Here is an 18,300-nt window from a genome sequence, read left to right on the forward strand (position 1 = left end):
GTATGTAACACTGTCCGTAGATTTCCATCTTCTGTTTTACTATCCAAGCAGTTTATCTCCCCTAAATCCTTCCATAGTTCCAATCAGTCTGCCTTTCTCTTTGCTCCTCTCAATTAGTGAATATCATTAGGAGATTTTTGTTTCTGTTCCTTCCCATTTTCAGATCACTTATGAATAAGTCAAGCAGCATGAATCCTAGTACACCTTGCTGTGGAAAACAATCAGTACTGCTTATCTAAAATATTTATTATTTAATGAATTTGATGACCTTTCCTAATGGCCATACTTTTAAAACTGTATCGAAAGCTTGGTATGAGTTACTGAAACTGCTATGTAAATAATTTCAGATTTGAATGAATATTTAGCTTATCAAAAGAGAATATTCAATTGAGACTTGTTTCAATGAATAAATGTCTTCTCAAGGAAGACAACATTACTTACAGAACATCTTTATTCTTTGCAAATGAACAAGTAGACCAATAGATTATTTTAGGAGTACGTACTGAATATAAAACAACTGAATTGAGAATGAGCAGGTGTGAGGACTTGCAGAGTTCTTGGGGATCCTGTTTTGTGCTGTAGAACCTCTTGTCTCACTGTAAGAAAGGTACTTCATTGAGAGAGAATGGTTCTTATTTCATCTGTAGAAGCCTGAGATTGCTTAAAATGAGCTGGAGAATGTACTGGGAAATTAAAACTGCCACTGAAGTTTTCCAGTTACTCTGGTTTATAAGAATTAGCTCACAGCCTTGTGTGAGAAATGTTTTAATACTACACTGTTACTACAAAATCACTCCAAGTCACTTTTATGCAAGATTAAAAATATTTCTGAAATGAACATGTATGTTACAAGCCTAATAAAAGACTTGGGTAATGAAGGGAAAAAATCTGCATGTTTCCTTCCTAATCCAACTGAGTTACAGGCTTGAATCTGAAATTTCTGCTGGTCTTTAGCCAGTCTCTTTGAGACTTTGAATCATCCTGCATATGTTGTATCTTGTTTCATATATGAGAGACCCTCTCCCTGCTGATGGCAAAGACAAGGCAGTGTTGCTTTTCTTGTAAAGTAAAGCTTTGCCTGCATTCTGAGAGGTGCAGTTGGACATTTTGTGTAACATAACTACTGTTGTGTTTCCAACCACAGGCTATAATATGAGAGACTAATACTGTTTAAAAGTACCTGTTAAACATTAAATTTTTGTTTGAATCAGAGGCAGACTATTGTGTAGTAATCTGAACTGTAACAAGATGAAATCTCCACATATCAAAATAACATTTGTTACTTTATTAAGGGTTACAATATTACAGGGGTAATCTAATATATTATAAACCCTACTTTTAGTTATATACAGCACATGCTACATACACATCATACTGTGGTAAAGATATGATGAGGTGCTAAGGGAACACACACACACAAACACTCAGTGTCATACAGGCTGACTATAAAATATGTTGAACTTCTGGAGGCTTTTACTCTGCTTCTTTTATGCATTCTTTAACTTGTATTTTTGTAGTAGTTTGATTGTAATGGGTGTGTTAACAATCTGTTATAGAAACCTATTTCAGAAGAATATTAGAATTATGCCAGTCTGTATTTCATAAGTGTGACTGACCTCTAAATATAAATGAGTAAATCTGTTTAATAATTTGATAGTAATAATTGTGAAATATGATAAAAATAATTTTTTTGTTACTGATAAGTTCTCTATATAATTTTTTATCTAAAGGCTATTAAATAGCTTATAAACTGGTATCCATCATTTGCCTGCAAAGTTGGATAGACCCTTTAATTTATATCCAGTCATTTCTGATTATAGAGGCTACACACAAGGTAATCATTGAAGTCAGGCACAAAATACTGTAACAGTTGTATAGTATAACATGTTGGCTATAGAGCACATAATACCTATTATAAATCTGGATTCATTTCCATATGCAAGTAGCTACTTCATTTTGGTAAGAACATAATTCATGTTTTTAATCTAAAATATTTGAATTAATAGTGAACTTTTATAGTACCAGATTATTTAAATGTACATAGTGAAGGGAAAAGGCCAGATTTATCGGGACAATAACAGTTTGAGTATCTGCTCTCAAAACAGAATTATATAGTGCTAACTTTATTCATGGTAATTAACAAAGATTACATAATGATCACACTAATGTACATATACAAGCTACATAGTTCAAAGGATATGATTCCTGTGTCAAATGATGGCTTATAATAACAACAATAATAATAATTAAACTCTTGCTGTACAGTTTGTAATATTTCCTGTATTTGAGAATATTTATACATAACATACAAAAATACTTAAATGTGGTGGCAATATTTTTATCATCCAGACTTAATTTACAGGGAATAAAAACCAGGAAGTTTATCTACAGTTTTCATCTAAACTGCAAGTTCCAATAGGACCAAGAGGTGTTCTGAATGTTATTACAGTTCCTTTTCTTCAGCTCTTTTTCCTGGGATGATTCTTGAAAATATAATATACAAGCTCTCATACCTTACCATTAAATGTACAGTATCTTACATTCCTCATTTCTGAAAAGATAAATTCAGGTAATAAAACCATAGCTTTATGTGATTTCTAGAACAAGAAAGCAAACCAAGAGAAGAATTATTTCAGTGAAATGTGTTAGGGTTAGGTCTTATCATCATAACAACTTTCTTTAGTGAATATGATCCTCCCCGAAATTCAGCCCAGTAAACACCATCCTGATATCGACTGCGGTAGTGTCCTCCACGATACCAGACTCCATTGAGATTTGAGTGAGCACATGCATTGTACCACCATCCTCCCTTCTGGTAATGAGCACAGTTACCTGTAAAAGAAAGCTCCAGTTCAAGCAAAGTACAAAATTTTGTTGGTTGGTTGTTCTGGGCTTTTGTTAGTAACTATATGTTTAACGTGTAGATATCCTGTGGTACAAAGTCAACTTAGGCTTCTTCAGGAACCAGCTAAGTAGTTAGGTTCTACAGATAGAATCCTTTTTGTTACTTCTCTTGCCTAAAAATCAGTGGGTGTTACTGCCTCAAATAACCCTTCATAGCATATTTTACAGACCCTTGTCTGCTGTAAAAACTTTTAGTTTTGTTCTTAGTATATGTAAGGGTTGAGACATCAGTTTGTATTTCATAAGGTACTAATTGACAAAATCCCTTTGTTAGTACAATTTCTTTTTTCTTTACGTATGACCATGAGTATTTTTCCATTTTCAAAAGAAAGCAATGAAGAAGGGGGAGGTGGGGATGTAAAGGCAAAAATGGCAAGGCAGCTGGGAGGGACCTCCTACCTGTGTATACATCGTGGTCCCGGTCTAGTGTGGTGAACTGTTTGCCGTTGTGCCAAGTGAAAGAATCTCCCGCGTTGCCGTTGTAGCGTCCTAGTCTCAGCTTGTAGTACTCACTCTCTGGCTCCAGTCTGAAGCTGGCATACTCAGCAAATACTTTTCGACCTGACCAGTCTTCCATTGTTATGAGCAGTTTGTAGTTGCCTTGATTTGTTAGCCAATAAATGTTTTCTAATCCAAGCCAATATTCTCCATCTATATTACCAAATCCTTGCTGTAAAGGAAGCAAGAGAAGCATGTTAGTATCTGTGTTAGTGGTAACTCTGAGTGTATTCTCAAGCAGAAAACTGCAGTAACTTATTTTATAGATACTTCCTCTTCTGGAAGGGTAAACACACAGTTCTTTTTCAAGTAGGCTCTTGGCCAGACTCTAAAACCACCCTTTATCAATAAGTTCTAGAGGGTAGAAAACATTAATTGGCTGTCTTGTCCTAACCTTGTATGTCTCCCAGTTCCTGAAAAAGTTTACAGAGCCATCCAACCGTCTCTGAATGACAGTCCAGCCACCGGGGTCATGCCGTTGGTCACACCAGACCTGCATAAGCTGGTTTGTGTTTTCTGGTTTTACAAGGTAGATGGAGCTCGTGTCATGGCCATCTTCTAATGCTTGTAGACAGTCTCTCCAGGGCCCTGTGTCAAAATAGAAAGGCTCTGTGTAAAACTGTCAAGAGCATTTCTTTAATGCAGGGCAATATTTGAGTTGGTAGCTTTTTATATTACTTTGGTTTCACTGAATAGCATATTTGTTTTTCCTCTTATTAAAGAATGAGTATCCACCAAGTGTTTTCAAACAGATTCATTTATTGTAACTTTATTTCTGTAACATTTCACAATGAGTTACTGGTAAAGGTAGATTTTGGAAAAAAAATCTTTTAAGGCTGCTGTACTGGTACTTTCACCATCAATTATATATTTGAAGAAACTAAATATGAATGACTCCATAGATAAATAAGAATTTCCTTTAGAAATCAAAACAGTAATTTTGACCTTGATTCTATCTTTGGGGATCTAAAAAGCTGAATTTCTCAGAAATGTCACTGGCGCAGGCATCAACAGTGGAAGCAACAACATAAATTCTGACTGTAGGTCTTACTGCTGCCACCTTAATAAATTACAACATAATATAGAAATTAAGATTTCTCTCACAAGCACCCTATGTTAAAAAAAAACTTTATATAAATGAGAGGACTCCTAATATATACTTTGAATTCACAGAAATTGCAGTTAACACATTCTTGTTTTCAAAAGGAGAATGCATTTTTTCCTTCAGTTCAGTAGAGTCTATGAAGAGCTTACGCTTTTTGAAGATATGTTACATTCCTGTTTTTTCAAGAAATTTTCTCCAGTGGCAAGATAGATTCTCTTAATGTAGCTGAGATACTCAGAAATAAATTATTTATAAATTCAGATTTAAATTATTTATAGTCTGTGTTAATATGTGCAGATAGACTCCCCCAGCTGCTTTGCTTCCTCAGCAGAAGAGTGAAGTCAACAAGAATCCTCAGGATTAGAGATTTGAGCCCCTGGATTGATTCTCCCTGCCCACTGAAGGAGTAAGGCTTGTCACATCTTCTGACTAGGAGCATATACTGCTATCAAGAGTAATTACTGTTCTAAATTATTTCAGTCCTATGGTTTTTTATAATTTATTGTCCAACACTACTAACAGTACTCAGCAAATGTATTAGAAATAAATTAGTTGTATAGAAATAATCTCAGTGTTTCGAAAATTAAAACACTGAGGTTTTGGTATTTTTAGCTATTTTAATCAGCAAGTCAGTATACAAAGAGGCAAGCCAAGTCTTTGTTCTGTGGATGCTGTGTTCTTGTTGCCTGACTCATAATCAGAGACTGTACTTGGAGCTGTGCTTAAAAGCCCCTTCTCAATTTCTTTTGGGGCTAACTGTTTAGATTTCTGGCAGCTAAGTTATAGATGCCATGCTCTTATTACACCATTGCATGGCTCATTATGAGAGGTGGGGAAAAAAATGTTAATGAGCACTAATAATTTAAATTGCTCTGGTTTATTTTATCACAATGTGTATGTAGTGGCACTTACTGAAAATAAGAAAGGAAGTCATTATTGAAGAAGTTCTAAAATAGCCAAACAGCTTTGACCTTGTCCTTGTAAAAAAACATATAGCAGGATGCGTGTAGTATTTACACCATTCTAATCTTGCAGTTTCTTTTAAGGCACACGGCAGCAGTACTGTGCTACACTACTTTTTTCTGAAAGTGATTAAGAGATTTTTGAGAGAGACTGTCAACAGATTAACAGAAGACATTTACTATTTTTCTTATATTTTGGTCCTGTTTTCATTGCACAGAATGACTGTGATCAGGTGTATAGTACAGCCAGGAGCTTTGGATAAGGTTGAGAACGCAACACATAGTGTGAAAAGGACTTGATAAAGTATGGGTGGATTTTTCCTGCTGGCTGAGCAGTTGTGGTGGTGGGTTTTGTTTTTTTTCTGTAGGATGTTGTTTATGGGTTTCTCTTTATGGGTTTTTTCTAGTTGCCTCCAGACATCTGACTAAAGCATCATTTATGACATTAATTTTAAGGAGGGGTTTGAGATGTGGTTTGTGAATGGAGAACATTCTGGAGGATGAAGAAAAGGTATTAAATGTTTATTGACTGAAAAGAAATGTGAGGGGAAGGAGAATACTCTAAAAATAAAAGCTTAATTAGCTTAACTCCAGTGACTGGAAACTCGCTTGAACAAATAAAAAGCTGCAAGTGAGAAAATGAGAGAATAATCAATTTGTGCAGAAGAAACATGAAACTTCATTTTCTGTTAAGTGATGTGATACAGGGAGAAGAAACAGGTGTGAAATCTATCTTAGAATTGTGGACTGCCAAAGGGACCTCTGGAGAGCAATGTGAAAAATTGCTGGATAAACAGCACTTCCTCAGGTGAAGATCGGGGAGTTTTACAGGGTTGCAGACTGGTTTGGAATGAGCGAGCGTTTTACTTTTCAAAAGCAGGAAAATGTATGAGGATAGATCAGCAAAAGTACTGTGCACCACAAGCAGCATTTCTGTTCTGCTGTTTGATAGTGAATCCTCAGCTCCACTGTAAGGACTTGAAAGCACAAGGCAGATGTGGACCAATTAACAAGTTTTTGTTCAAAGAGCGTAAGGGAATAAAGGGGAAAGGTATTTCAGTTCCAGAAAGATAGGGGAATACTGTTCCAAGCTTGAGCCTACTTTGAGATTGAAGTAAAAATGTAATTATTAGAGAGGCCATGGTTTACTGCTCCAAAGGAGTTGTAGTAGATCTAATTTTCTTCTGAGAATTTTTCCTTACATAGTACATCAGAATTATGAAATTTCTGGCAGAGGTTTTGCATGCCACAATGCAGGCTTTGATGCACTATCTTTGACATTCTGTGGAAATACTGCTTTGTAGTGAAGTGTTTTAGAGACTTAGGCTTAAGAGATTCAGTGCTTACTTGCTTAAGTTTCTTTCGTTATATTTCCATGGAGAAATAGTACAGGGGTTGTTTGGTTTTTAACATGTGGCTGTTGCATTATTGGATAATCCTAAAAAGTTTGTTGATATCCTTTGGAATATTTTGTAAATAGCCATGAAATATATTGAGTGCATTACTCTATTTCACTTATCTCTGAGTTCAGATATCTGTGACTCTTATCTTTTTTCTGAGGAAGGTGTGTGTTGTCCACACAGTGAAGAGCAGTATGGAACATATACCTGAACTAGTTTGGGTTTGTTTTTTTTTTTTCAAATGTGGGACCATAGGTGAAACTGAGTCCTTTACCTGTTATTTTGTTATCACATAGATCAGGTGATCTCTAATGTGATTTCACATCATCAAATCAGGCTTGTGGCAGAACTCCTAAAACTCTTAATCAGGGCTGTATAATATGCCATTACTATTCCACCACTTGCTTTCTTTTGCTCCTGTCTAGAGCACAAGCACCCCATATAACATACAGAGCAGATAATTACTCCTTTTTTAATTACACAGGCACATTATCAGATGCTAGATCAAAAAACTTGTAATAATTTCATATGTTTACACAGTGTCAAACTCCTTCAGATGTCATGAATTGTAGCATTTAAGTCTTGAGCAAAGGTAAATAAAATTTAGATTATTTGAATGGTAAGATTTTTCTGAAAATCCTTTATCTCATACATGTAATATAAATTATGGGTTTGTCTTAGCAAAGTAGCATGAGAAAAATATGTGGGTTTTGAGTGTCTTAGACATTCGCAGGTGTTTTTTTTTTCTTTCTGTGTTTCTACTACAGCATGTATGTAAAGTTCATTAGGTAAATAAATTCAGACTGCATTTTTGATACTACAATTAAAATGTTGTCCACTACATATTAGCATAAACTAATGTAAATGTATCAATAATACTACTTACCAGATGGTTTATCAGTTGAAGTTGGAATACTAGTAACTGCAGGCATGGTTGGTAAGGTAGGTGGCAGAACCTTTAAGTTCTGGTCACTTTGAATCTCATTAGTAGATATCTGATTATTAATGCGATTGTAAGTAGGAGGCTGGTACACTTTAATTGGTGGTTGTGGAGTTTGTGGCAGTGGCTTTATGGATGGCATTCTTTGACAATGTTCTTCCAGCTGGGCAATTATTATTGTCTGATTATTTGCAATTGACATCAAATGTTGATACTTGTGCTCTAAGTCTTTGTATTTGTTTGCAAGCTGCAACATATCTGCAGTTTGGTTCAAAATTTTATTTTCAAGTTGAGAAAGTTCTAAGGCATTATCACGTTTTCGGATAATTTCATGCAATAGCTGCATGTAGAGTTGCGTGACACGAGAATTCATATTTCTGCTCTCTTTTCTTAAGAGTTTAACTTCATTAACAATTCCACCATCCACCTCTACCAGTTGCTGGAGAGTTTCTATTTGTCTCTTTTGTTTAAGAAGTTCATTGTTAAGTAGCTGTAATTCTTGTTTATTTACCCTGTTTTCAAGCAGAACTTCAGGCTCCTTAGAATTAACGCAAATGGCACCTGTCACTCTCTGCTGAGGTACAATAAAGGTGTAAGTGCATTTGTCCTGTGTGTCACTGGAACGCTTATATCTATTCATATAAATGAATTCTTGGGCTTTTTCCTTGTCATTGCCTTCAAATTCCTGTGTTTCACTTGTAGTAACTCCCACAACAGTTACTAGTATTAAACAGATGAATCTTGTTGTCATCATGATCCTCTAGGTCCGGTCAAATATTCTTCTGCAAAGAACTTCGTAAAATCTGTTATAAAATAAATTTAACAGTGATGAGTAGGAAAACAGTGTGGATTTACAAAATATCATTTATTCTAAAACTTAGAAAATAGTACATAGTAACTATGTGTGCAAATGAGGTCCAGCATCAACTTGTGTTGACTAAAGGGGATATCATGGGAGGTAGTTGTATCTTTCTTTGGTCAAAACTGTAGTGACTAGTTGCTAGTTCATCTAAAGCCTGCCAAGAACCATAAGAAAGTAAGCAGTAAATACAAGGATTTGAAGAGTCCTTTCTTCCAGGCAAATACCACAAAAGTTTCCAAGATTGGCGTTTTCATTTAAATATGAATTACACTTTCCATTTCTTACCATTACAAATACAGCCTTTAAATGTAAAGGTAATACAAATCAATATATGTATTAATGCTGATAAAAGTTCTAAAAATATCAAACTGTTAATTTGCAGTATTTTAGAATGGCATACACGTTGCAAGAGATACAGTTTAGGTGACATGTAACAATTTTACTTTATTCAGTAGTATTGAATCTCCATTGCTTAAAAAAAAGGAAAAACTTATTTTACATTGGTCCTTAATAACTGTAAGTTAAAAACTCTACTACTCAGATATTATAGGCAGTAAAATCTGTTATTTTTCTGGACTAGTAGAATTTACAACTGAAACATTTACTGTGACTCTCACTGGAGACACTGTCTCTACCCTCAGCCTAGTCATCTCAATTCAGAGTCCCTTCTTGAAAGGGGAAAAATAGCTGCATATGTGCCTGGTGGACAGTGACAGTGCATGGTTGATTTAAATCAGCTGGTAGTGTCTACTGGCATACTGCAACAGTTGCCCTTTGGTAAAATTGCCCCATCTTAGTTCTCCATGCAGACTCATATTCAAGGTGGACAGCTGAGGCCTTCATAATCTCTCAAAAATTAAGTCAATACTTGAACTCTAGGCAACAGTAGACTTGGAAACATAGGCTTAGCATTGTCACTGCTGCCAGAAATACCCATGTCACAAACCACTCTCTTATCAGCTACTTGAACAGCACTTTGATGTTGTGTATTTCTAAAACCTTTTTGTTGTTGATTTTTAATACTCATGTGTATATGCAACCTAGTTTTCTTAAATAAAATTAATGAAAAATGCAGTATGGAGATTTTTTAGTGTATAAAGTCTCATACTTTTTAACCAAGGTGGTGTTGCCATAATGTTTTTCTTTGCTTGTAAAAGATTTCTCATGGAATAATATTCAGTATTTAAGTTTCTATCACTTTACTGTTTGATACAATATTTTTTTTTAATTACATGAAATGGTGATAGTAACAGCTGTGAGAAACTGGAGTGAGTCCAGCTGAGTACACCCAGCATGTCTAGCTGGAGCTGGCAGACATAATGAATGAAGAGCAGCAGGAAGAGTGAAGTTTTTGTAGCCTCCAGGTGAGAAGGTATAGAAGGACATGTTCAACTACTTAATGGGTGTTTAGAAATAAGATAAATTATTTCTGGAAGTGCACAGTGAAAATATATGGTGGATACAAATTGCCTCAGGAAAAAACTGGGTTTTATTAAAAAAATTAACTTCATTGTGAGGGTGACTGAGGACTAAAGCAGTCACCCAAATAGGTGGTAGAATCTCCATTCCTGGAAATACATTAAGTTTTGTTTTAGGTAAAACTATAAGCACTCTGATCTAATGTTGAAACTAGACTTGCTCTGTAAGACAAAGATAAGGTCCCATCCAATCTAAACTGTTTTATGATTCTAGGCAGCTGCTGACTTTTAAGAGATTTTTTTTTTTAATATCAAGATAATGCTGGATATGCGTCCTTTATTATTCATACTGAGAAGAGAGATGGTTGTCACTTGTATTTTTCTGTTTTTGTGAAATAAACCATAGTTGTTTCTGTAGAAGATTCAAACAAAGTAACCAGAACTTAATCCTTCTTAAAATTTTTGGTTATATATTTTTGCCTCAGTTTCTTATTTGGAATAAACTCATTTTCATTTTGCAAGTAGAAAGGACTTGTGCTGTACAGAACTTTTCAAAAACCTTGAAAACTTGTCAGATGATAATCTGGAGTTTGACACGGTTTCTGTACGTAAAGCAATGCTATTTGGAGTCCTGGAAAATAGGGAACATAAATTCACCCCAGACAGCTTTAACTTGCATAATCAGCATTTGCACAGCAGGTCACACTTGGAAAACCTGGCAATTTTCCTGGCCTCGTGTTCCTGCACAGATGACTGGTTTTGCAAATGTCTCTTGCATATAGGTATAAAATAGTTTTATTTTGCTGTTGGAATTTTAATATCCTTTTTTCCCCCTTCTAAACTCTACTTATTGTGACCACTGAAAAGAAGCTCTTTTTTTCCTCAGAGTTCAGTTCTGTCTGTTACAGCATCCCATATCAGCATCTCTCTGTTTTGAGTATGGCTTTGGCATTCCCATACTTTTCTGAGCTGAAGAAAGAGCAGCATGTAACAGATTTTTCTCCTGATTTTTTTTTAAAGAACTGTGTAAGAAAATATTGGGCAAGAGTTCATCATCCTCGTTATAACATACCATCTTAATGATCATCTAGTCCCACTGCCTGACCATGTGAGTGACCCCTCTCTAGAAAGCCTGGTCTAGGGTTTGACCAGTAGTTGCAGATGGCAGGCCACCAGTGAATGACATCAGCATAATTACACTGTCCTGAAATGTTTCTCTGTCCTGATCTTGCCTGCTTGTCAAGACAGATGTTCTTATAAGAAGAATCAGTGGAAGGAAAGTGACATTGGTTAGAGAATGCCCCAGTACAAACAGAAACAAGAATCATATTGTCATCAGATGTCCTCCTTCCTGCAGTCTGTATATCATAATTTTGTCTCTTACTATTTGTACTTTTTTGGTTAAAAAAAAATGTGTTTAGAATGAGGCCTATTTGTTGCATAGTGGGAAGGACTACATGAATAAATGGCATTACTTCCTTTCTGCAGTTGGATTAAAATGAAGTTCACAACATGGTCATTTGAGCAACTCTCAATGATTAATTTTTCAGGGACAAAAAAAGCTTTCTGGAATGGAGAAAGTAGGGAGGGAAGCCAGAGAAACAATTTTAAGGAAGGTTTTAATGCTTTTTTTAATACCTTCCTCTTTGAGTAGCAGAACAGCAGATTCTTAGGACATTAGGATTCCTTCCAGGTAAGAGGAAGATTGTATCTGATGTCCGGGACTTTAACTTCCAGTTTCCTCCTGTGCCCAGTAATCGCTGATAGTCCTTGTACTTGACTGCTGCCATTGCTTGCTGATCACTCAGTTCTTCCTGTTTCTCTGGCTGCCTACCCCTTTTCCTCTGCCAGTAGCTTTTCTGCAGTGGACTGGGTGGCAAAAGTTTCAGCTACTTACGATTTGCATAATATTGGATAATCCAACCTGTATACCTTTTTTCATTATTTTTTGGTTTTGATGCCATGCCTAGGAGGATCCCATTTTTACTAAAGAAACTGGTTAACTGTCTTTTTCAGGTTTTGTGAAATATTTTGCCTGTGGGATTCTGTGTACAAGTGAAGGTCTATCTCCATCAGGTGAAAAATATGACTTAATAATCATAGAATTATTAAGCTTACATGAAAATGCTGCCAGTAGCTTTTTAATGCTATGGCTATTTTTTGTTGAATGAAATTTGTTCATAAAAGAGACGCTTGCCATATTACTCTGGAAAGAAATGTGTATATGAAAGCCTGAGTATATAGTGTCAACAATCTCACATCTGGATCTCAAGTGGTTTTGCAATGTTGAGTCTTTCAACCATTGAGTGATTGGTATTTTGTGTCTAGGAGTTTATACTATGTTATTTTTATACCTGTGCTTTTCAGTGTCCTGCAAAAACTAGAGCAGGAAGACTACTGGATGGTAGCTGAGCACTGAACTTTATTATGTGTTGCTTAACATTACAAGTCAGTTTAAGGAAGAAAGGTTTTAATACTTAAGACATTACCTGTAGTCTAGCATTTTGGAAAAGTACAAAAGCAAAATAATGATCTGTGTTAATCTTGTGTGGAACACCTTAACTAAGACAAATGGGGAAAGTAATTGCCCGGATTTCATACCAGAATAGAAGTTTTGTATCTTAAATTGCATTATTATGACTTATCTCTACAGATAAGGAACATAACAGATCCCAGTAGGTAAAAGTAACAGAATTGCTTCTTGCTGCTGCTCTTGTATTTCTATGTAAAGTAAACTGCAACAAAGCAGAAAAACATAGGTGTGACATGATGATGCATTGATCCTTGGACAGGCAGCTTTCAAACACATGATACATGACACTTTTGATACCCTCGGAGACTCCTTTACAGAGAAGGCAATTTTCTGTGCTAAAACTCAGATGTTATAAGAAGAGCATTTCTGAGGGCTTGAGTAGCTATTTGGATTGCAGTATAGTTGAGTGTTCTGCAAAGACTAGAAAAAACACTACCCGTTTGGTTTGTGGAACTGATAGTGAGAATCTGGTATATGAAGCAGACAGCAGCAAACTTTAACAAGTTAGAAAAGGTTTTTAGTGGCTTTTATGCTGCAGCTGAGGAACTAAGGAGGCATTAATAGTTTACTGAGCTATGATAATTACCGTAAACAAGGTGATGCAGTAGGTTTCCTTTGTGACTTACTCTTAAGCAGAATGCTCAGAAGCTGTTAAGCTAAAATAGGATTTTCCATTTAAGTCATTGTATCTTTGGGATAGCAACTATTGTTTTTACAATAATCATTGTCACTCAGCCTCCCTAAAAAGACTCCCAGAGTATTACATATCTTAGAAGTTAATTTCAGGATTGTGGGGGTTAATTTCTTTTAATATTTCACTCCATTTTCTGTGTAAGGTTTTCTTTTTGTGGTGTATGGTTTTGGGTTTTTTTTGGGGGGGATTGAGTTTTTTTTAATAGATGACTTCCACTTACTTAAAGAGTGGGTAGGCAGGGTCCAACACTCAGCATTTATTTCCATCTGTACAAATTGCTCTGACTGAGGAAGGGCTTACAGTCTAGAGGGTGGATTGTTAAGAGTTCATGTAGGTCCAGTGTGCCAGAACTGAATGCACTGCAATTACTCTCACACATCAGCCTTTTAGAATACTCAGATAGGTGAAAAACACACATACAAAAAGGATAACACACACTTTTACATAACATTCATATTTTCTGAAATGGTTGCTTTGACCATGAAGAAAAAATTATACTGTACATACAAATGAGCTCATTCAACTATGCTAAACCACTGTTAATTAGCTTTTTTGTGCTAGTTATATTTAATAAAACTAGGCCAGGAGTACTTTTGATGGGCTGTCTTTTCCTCTGTACCTCTGATACACCATATTCTGTGCAGTCCTCAGGCACTGAGGCTTATAAAGGAAGGCATGTTCACAGAAGGCAGAGTGTTAGCTATGACAGCATTTATTCTCTAGAAGATAAACTGCTATATTTTATTGTGAATTCAGACATAACTTGATAGCTGTGCATTCTGAAGAAGAAACATGAACAGCTAGCAACACATCTTCACTGTTTAATACTTTTGTCTTTGATAATGAAAGGTATTTTTATATTAGTGCAGTTTTACATTTTTATTGCATTATAAAAGCAAATGAAGCAAGGGTGTTGAAAATGCAAAATCCTGATATGAAAAGATCAGAAGGCTTGGTTTTGCATTTTTAAAAAACAAATCTTAGGTTTTTTGCTTCTACAGAATCCTTTGATAGCCAGTGTTCGTGGACTTACAGTTAGCTGACATGTTCCAGGCACCAAGCCAGTAATATGATCTGGATTTCACAACAGCATTGTGATAAGACAGACGAGCATGAATTTTTTGAATTTGCTTGCTTTCCTACTCCCTATCCCTTGTCTTAGAGTTCATGCTCTGTGTTTTACTCCTTCACACGTTTTCTTCCATGGAATTATGTTAATTTATCCTGTCAATTTTTACCTCTCAAAAGTCTTTTTTCTAAGAGGAGGGACTTCCACTGCTGCAGGGTTTCTTTTAGAATAAACTCATGTCATAACTTTTAGATGAAAAGTATTGCTGTGAAAAACCTAGATAGTGATTTTTTGTTTTTGTTTGTTTGTTTGTTTTGTAAAGGGAAACAACAATTCACAGTGAAAATACAGCACAGTAATATGTAGACCACATGTATTGAAAAAAAAATTCAAAGTTGGGCTCTAAGTTTTAAAGTAAATACATAGGGAAGGGCTGACATAGTAGCATGCAGTGCTAGTTATGAAAACATGATGCTAAACTGAATTGAAAAATTTAACTCCAAACTTACAGAGGGAATCATTTTTGTGGTTTTGCCACCAGTTACTTCCATTGTTAAAAGTGCCACACTGGCACTAAGCAATTAATTCCTTTAAGATACTTGTGTTAGAATACATTCTCTTGACAGATTTTCTGCCCATTTAAAACTGAGCAAACAGTTTCGTTTTCTTTAGCAGTTTCTCAAGCACCAGTTAAGTTTTCTTTAAAGGTAATACTTTTTCTAATGAGGGGAATGGATGATTAAGCAACACATCAGAACCAGAGTGTCTTCATGAGGTCTTGGAGAACTTTTGTTTTGAAATACTACCAGTTGCTGCAAGAAACTGCAGTTTATGTATCTTTTGTTGCCATGTAACTTTGTTGAAGTTTTGGCAAAAACTTTAGTTACAAGAAGTACAAATTTTCTTCTTGATTACCAAGAATTTCAGTTGTTTGTGGATTGTTCTTTGTGCTTTACTGAAGTTCTGTCATAGATGTGGAATGTAATTACTGAAAGAAAGCACTGCTTTTGTTGTTGCTTCCCTTAACAGCGGCCTCACCTTATTTTCACTTAATCCAATCACTACCAGAAAGCGCTCATACTGTGTGTGCTCGTATGTGTGCATGCACATTGTTCTTAACAGCCTTTAAAGAGATTCATATTTTAATAAACGTGACTCATTTTACCCGTGAAAAATAGCAGTTAGACGACGTAATACTTTGCTGCCTACATGAATGTACTCATAAATGCTAGTTTCTTTTTAAAATTTTTTTGTGAAATACTTCAAATATTTTCAGACTGTTAAAGTATCAGAAAGTTTTGTATCTCCCTAATCAGATATGAGTGTAAAAAAGACTGAATGGAGGTTTAATAATTTTTAAGACAGACATTCCTTTAGAAAATAGTATGTCCTAGAAAAATTCTTGGATGGAAAGTTGAAGGAAGTGTGAAGATCAAAGTTACATGCAAAAATAAGTTTTTTTTAAAAACTAAAATCGTATTCTTGAAAATAATACTAAGGCTTTCACTGCCTGGCACATAATGTCTCAGCTATCTTTATAGCTTTTACGTTAATATGTGTCAGATTTTTGTTTGGGCTCGGGGGTGTTTTTTGTTCTTTTGAAGTCAAAAAGCAGGCTTGCTGCTTTATCTCGGGAGCAGACCTGCTCTGATAAGCTTGCCCTGGCCGGTGGCTCCGCGCAGCCCCGGCGGTGCCCGTGCTTACCGCGTCTGCCCGGCCGCTCCGCTCCGCTCCGCTCCGTCAGCAGCCGCCGCCGCCGCCCGAGCGCCGCGACATCGCCTCGGCGGCCCGCGCGTGCCGGGAAGAGAGGCGCAATTCTTTTCCTCTTCTGCCGTTTTCTTGCTCAAGACCCTTCTGGGTTCGTCAGCCCGGCTGCGCCCCGCGTCGCAAGCGCTACGTTGCCGTGGGGCGCTCGGCGCTCCCGGCCGTGCCTTCAGGCGGCCCGGAGCTGCCTCATTTGAACCCCTGCTCTTTGTGGCAGGCTTATCCTGGCCGGCAAAGGGGGAGAGAGGCAAAGCAGCGGCGAGCTGCCGGGCGCTGGTTGGACGGGCGGGCTGCCCCCGCCCCCGGGCCGCGGCTCGGGGCCGCCGGGCGGAGCTCCGCGCTCCGGCCGCGGGGAGCCGCGGGGCGCCGCGGGGCAGCGCTGATGCCGGGCTTAAGGGGAAGCTGGGGAGACCGCGAGGAACGCGGGTCCGCTTTGTTAGATCAAGCGGCAGTGCGGGTGGGTTCGCACGGGGTTCGGCCCCTAAATGCCGGGGCCGGGGGGCACTTCCTGCCTTAGGCTCTCGTCACGGCGTGCTCAGGGATGCAGAGATGAATGCTCATCCCAGGGACTCGGGCGGGAGCCAGCGCACTCACTCAGTGTAGCGCTGAGGGGCTCCTTTCTTAGTACTTCCTATGTCAGCTTTGTCAGGCAACAGCTCGAAAGCCGAAATAATGGGCGATCAAAGAGACCAGATTAAAGCCCAGATTAAAGCAAACTCTTAAAACGTTCTAATGCAGATTGAGGATTCATTATTTGGCTGAACCTCTGTGCATTTGGATTGATGCTTCGTACTTGTCCCCCTAATCTAAAGCCCACTTCTCATTTGAATGATGGGAATTCCCACAATTTTCCTAGAATGTCAAAAAATTTGCTATTATAGAGCTCTAAGTGTGTAGAATGTTTTTGGTTATTAGCTATTAGCTCTGGGTTTTAAAAAAGATTTGTTGAATGAATTAATTTAAAATCTGCCTTTATAACTTGCTGGGAATCCTCTAAAGAAATTAGCAAAATTAAAAGTGAAATTTGGAACATAATTTTTTTTTTTTAAATTACAGTTTAGGAAACCAAATGGTTGTTTCAGTCACTGTATATCATTGACATCATAAGAAAGCTATATCATATTGTAATAATGGGTTTGTTTGCAATTTGTCAGTCAGTTTTGAAGGTATTTTGGTTTTGTAGAATTGGAGGAAACCAATATGAGGGTGCTTGAGTTAACCAGAGGACAAATAAAGAGGTTTAAAGATACTGTATTAAAACCAGTTCTGTACAAGTTAAAACACGAACATATAGTTGCGTTATAACGGCAAATTACTTCCATCATAAAAGTGAATGTCAGAAAAAATCCCACATCTAGCTATATTACACTATCAATTTAATGTGCCTTAGGCTTTTAAAGTTTTTTGTACCTTTCATGTATGGCCTGTGATTCCTTCAAACTTCCTTATATATTATGTTAATTATTTTCTATTTTAACTCAGAAGCTTATTGCTTTCTATTCTAAAGAGAGAGGACCACTGACTGGAGTGGCCATTTCAGTGCTAGTTAGGAGCATGGTCTGGATGCTTGGGATTAAAGCAGTCCAAAGCTTTTCCAATGTACCAGTTTTATACTGAAAAAGCTGGCTTTAATAGAACCAGAAAGTGGTAATTCTGTTAATCTTTGACAGATTTAGCAATATTCCCATTAAACTTTCAACATATGTATGATTCACACTCCTTCCTTCCCAATGTGCTTTTTCAGCCTGGGATAGACAGAGCTGCTCAAGGGAGGGAAGTGGGAACAGGAAGAACAAAGGGAGTGGGTTGCCATGAGTGTTTGTCAGGATATTAGAGTGCTTGTTTCCTGTTGTCGTTTCCTAATCAGTTTCTCCAGTTCCTAACTTGCAGAGCTAGATAGGTGACTCTCTAGCTAGATTATTGCTTGGGTGGAGTGTTTTGTTTTAATTTTAAAATTAACAGTTTTAGATTCTTTGCTTTTGTAGGAAAATACAGGTTTCTAACTTGAAGTTGTGCCCTGCAGCACCAAGGTTCTTGAAAAAAAATATTTCCTGAGGATGAGGTTGTTGATTTAAGCCCATATTTATAAAGTATCCATAACCACTTGAAAGCTCTTCAACATATAGCTTGCATCCACTGATTTTAGGGCAC

The 18,300-nt window shown here is 36.9% G+C and overlaps 2 protein-coding genes across 4 annotated transcripts in view; one reads left to right on the plus strand and one right to left on the minus strand.

Moving 5' to 3' along the window:
- RALGPS1 (Ral GEF with PH domain and SH3 binding motif 1) overlaps nucleotides 1–18,300 on the plus strand; it is a 50,363-nt gene that overhangs the window by 15,104 nt on the left and 16,959 nt on the right. Inside the window, exon 11 of one of the 2 annotated variants that reach the window (XM_077787939.1) lies at nucleotides 12,106–15,185. The exons of the other annotated variant lie outside the window; for it this stretch is intronic. Within the exon in view, the coding sequence (XP_077644065.1) occupies nucleotides 12,106–12,260 (155 nt within the window). The 3' untranslated portion in view covers nucleotides 12,261–15,185. Of the gene's footprint in view, nucleotides 1–12,105; nucleotides 15,186–18,300 lie in introns of those variants that run through there. 2 annotated transcript variants of the gene reach the window in all.
- Nucleotides 2,108–16,422, minus strand: ANGPTL2 (angiopoietin like 2). Of its 2 annotated transcripts, XM_021543749.3 has the most exons (5): nucleotides 16,090–16,422; nucleotides 7,756–8,612; nucleotides 3,797–3,990; nucleotides 3,304–3,574; nucleotides 2,108–2,832 (listed from the first exon to the last, which is right to left on the minus strand). In XM_021543749.3, exons 2-5 carry the CDS (start codon nucleotides 8,561–8,563, stop codon nucleotides 2,633–2,635), a joined length of 1,473 nt encoding a protein of 490 aa, XP_021399424.2. In that variant the 5' UTR covers nucleotides 8,564–8,612; nucleotides 16,090–16,422; the 3' UTR covers nucleotides 2,108–2,632. The 2 variants fall into 2 exon arrangements, with proteins under 2 accessions (XP_021399424.2, XP_021399425.1); XM_021543750.3 differs by lacking the exon at nucleotides 16,090–16,422 and having other exon boundaries at nucleotides 7,756–9,335.

This window comes from Lonchura striata, chromosome 22, assembly GCF_046129695.1.
Source record: "Lonchura striata isolate bLonStr1 chromosome 22, bLonStr1.mat, whole genome shotgun sequence".
Lineage (NCBI taxonomy): Eukaryota > Metazoa > Chordata > Aves > Passeriformes > Estrildidae > Lonchura > Lonchura striata.

What these genes read in the sequence shown, in the direction of transcription:
- ANGPTL2 (XM_021543749.3), bottom strand. Translation starts at nt 8,563, where the DNA reads ATGATGACAACAAGATTCATCTGTTTAATACTAGTAACTGTTGTGGGA. An exon ending in GGAACTGGGAGACATACAAG is followed by an intron (nt 3,575 to 3,796) that starts GTTAGGACAAGA and finishes CTTCCTTTACAG; the next exon opens with CAAGGATTTGGTAATATAGA. An exon ending in GGACCACGATGTATACACAG is followed by an intron (nt 2,833 to 3,303) that starts GTAGGAGGTCCC and finishes TTTCTTTTACAG; the next exon opens with GTAACTGTGCTCATTACCAG.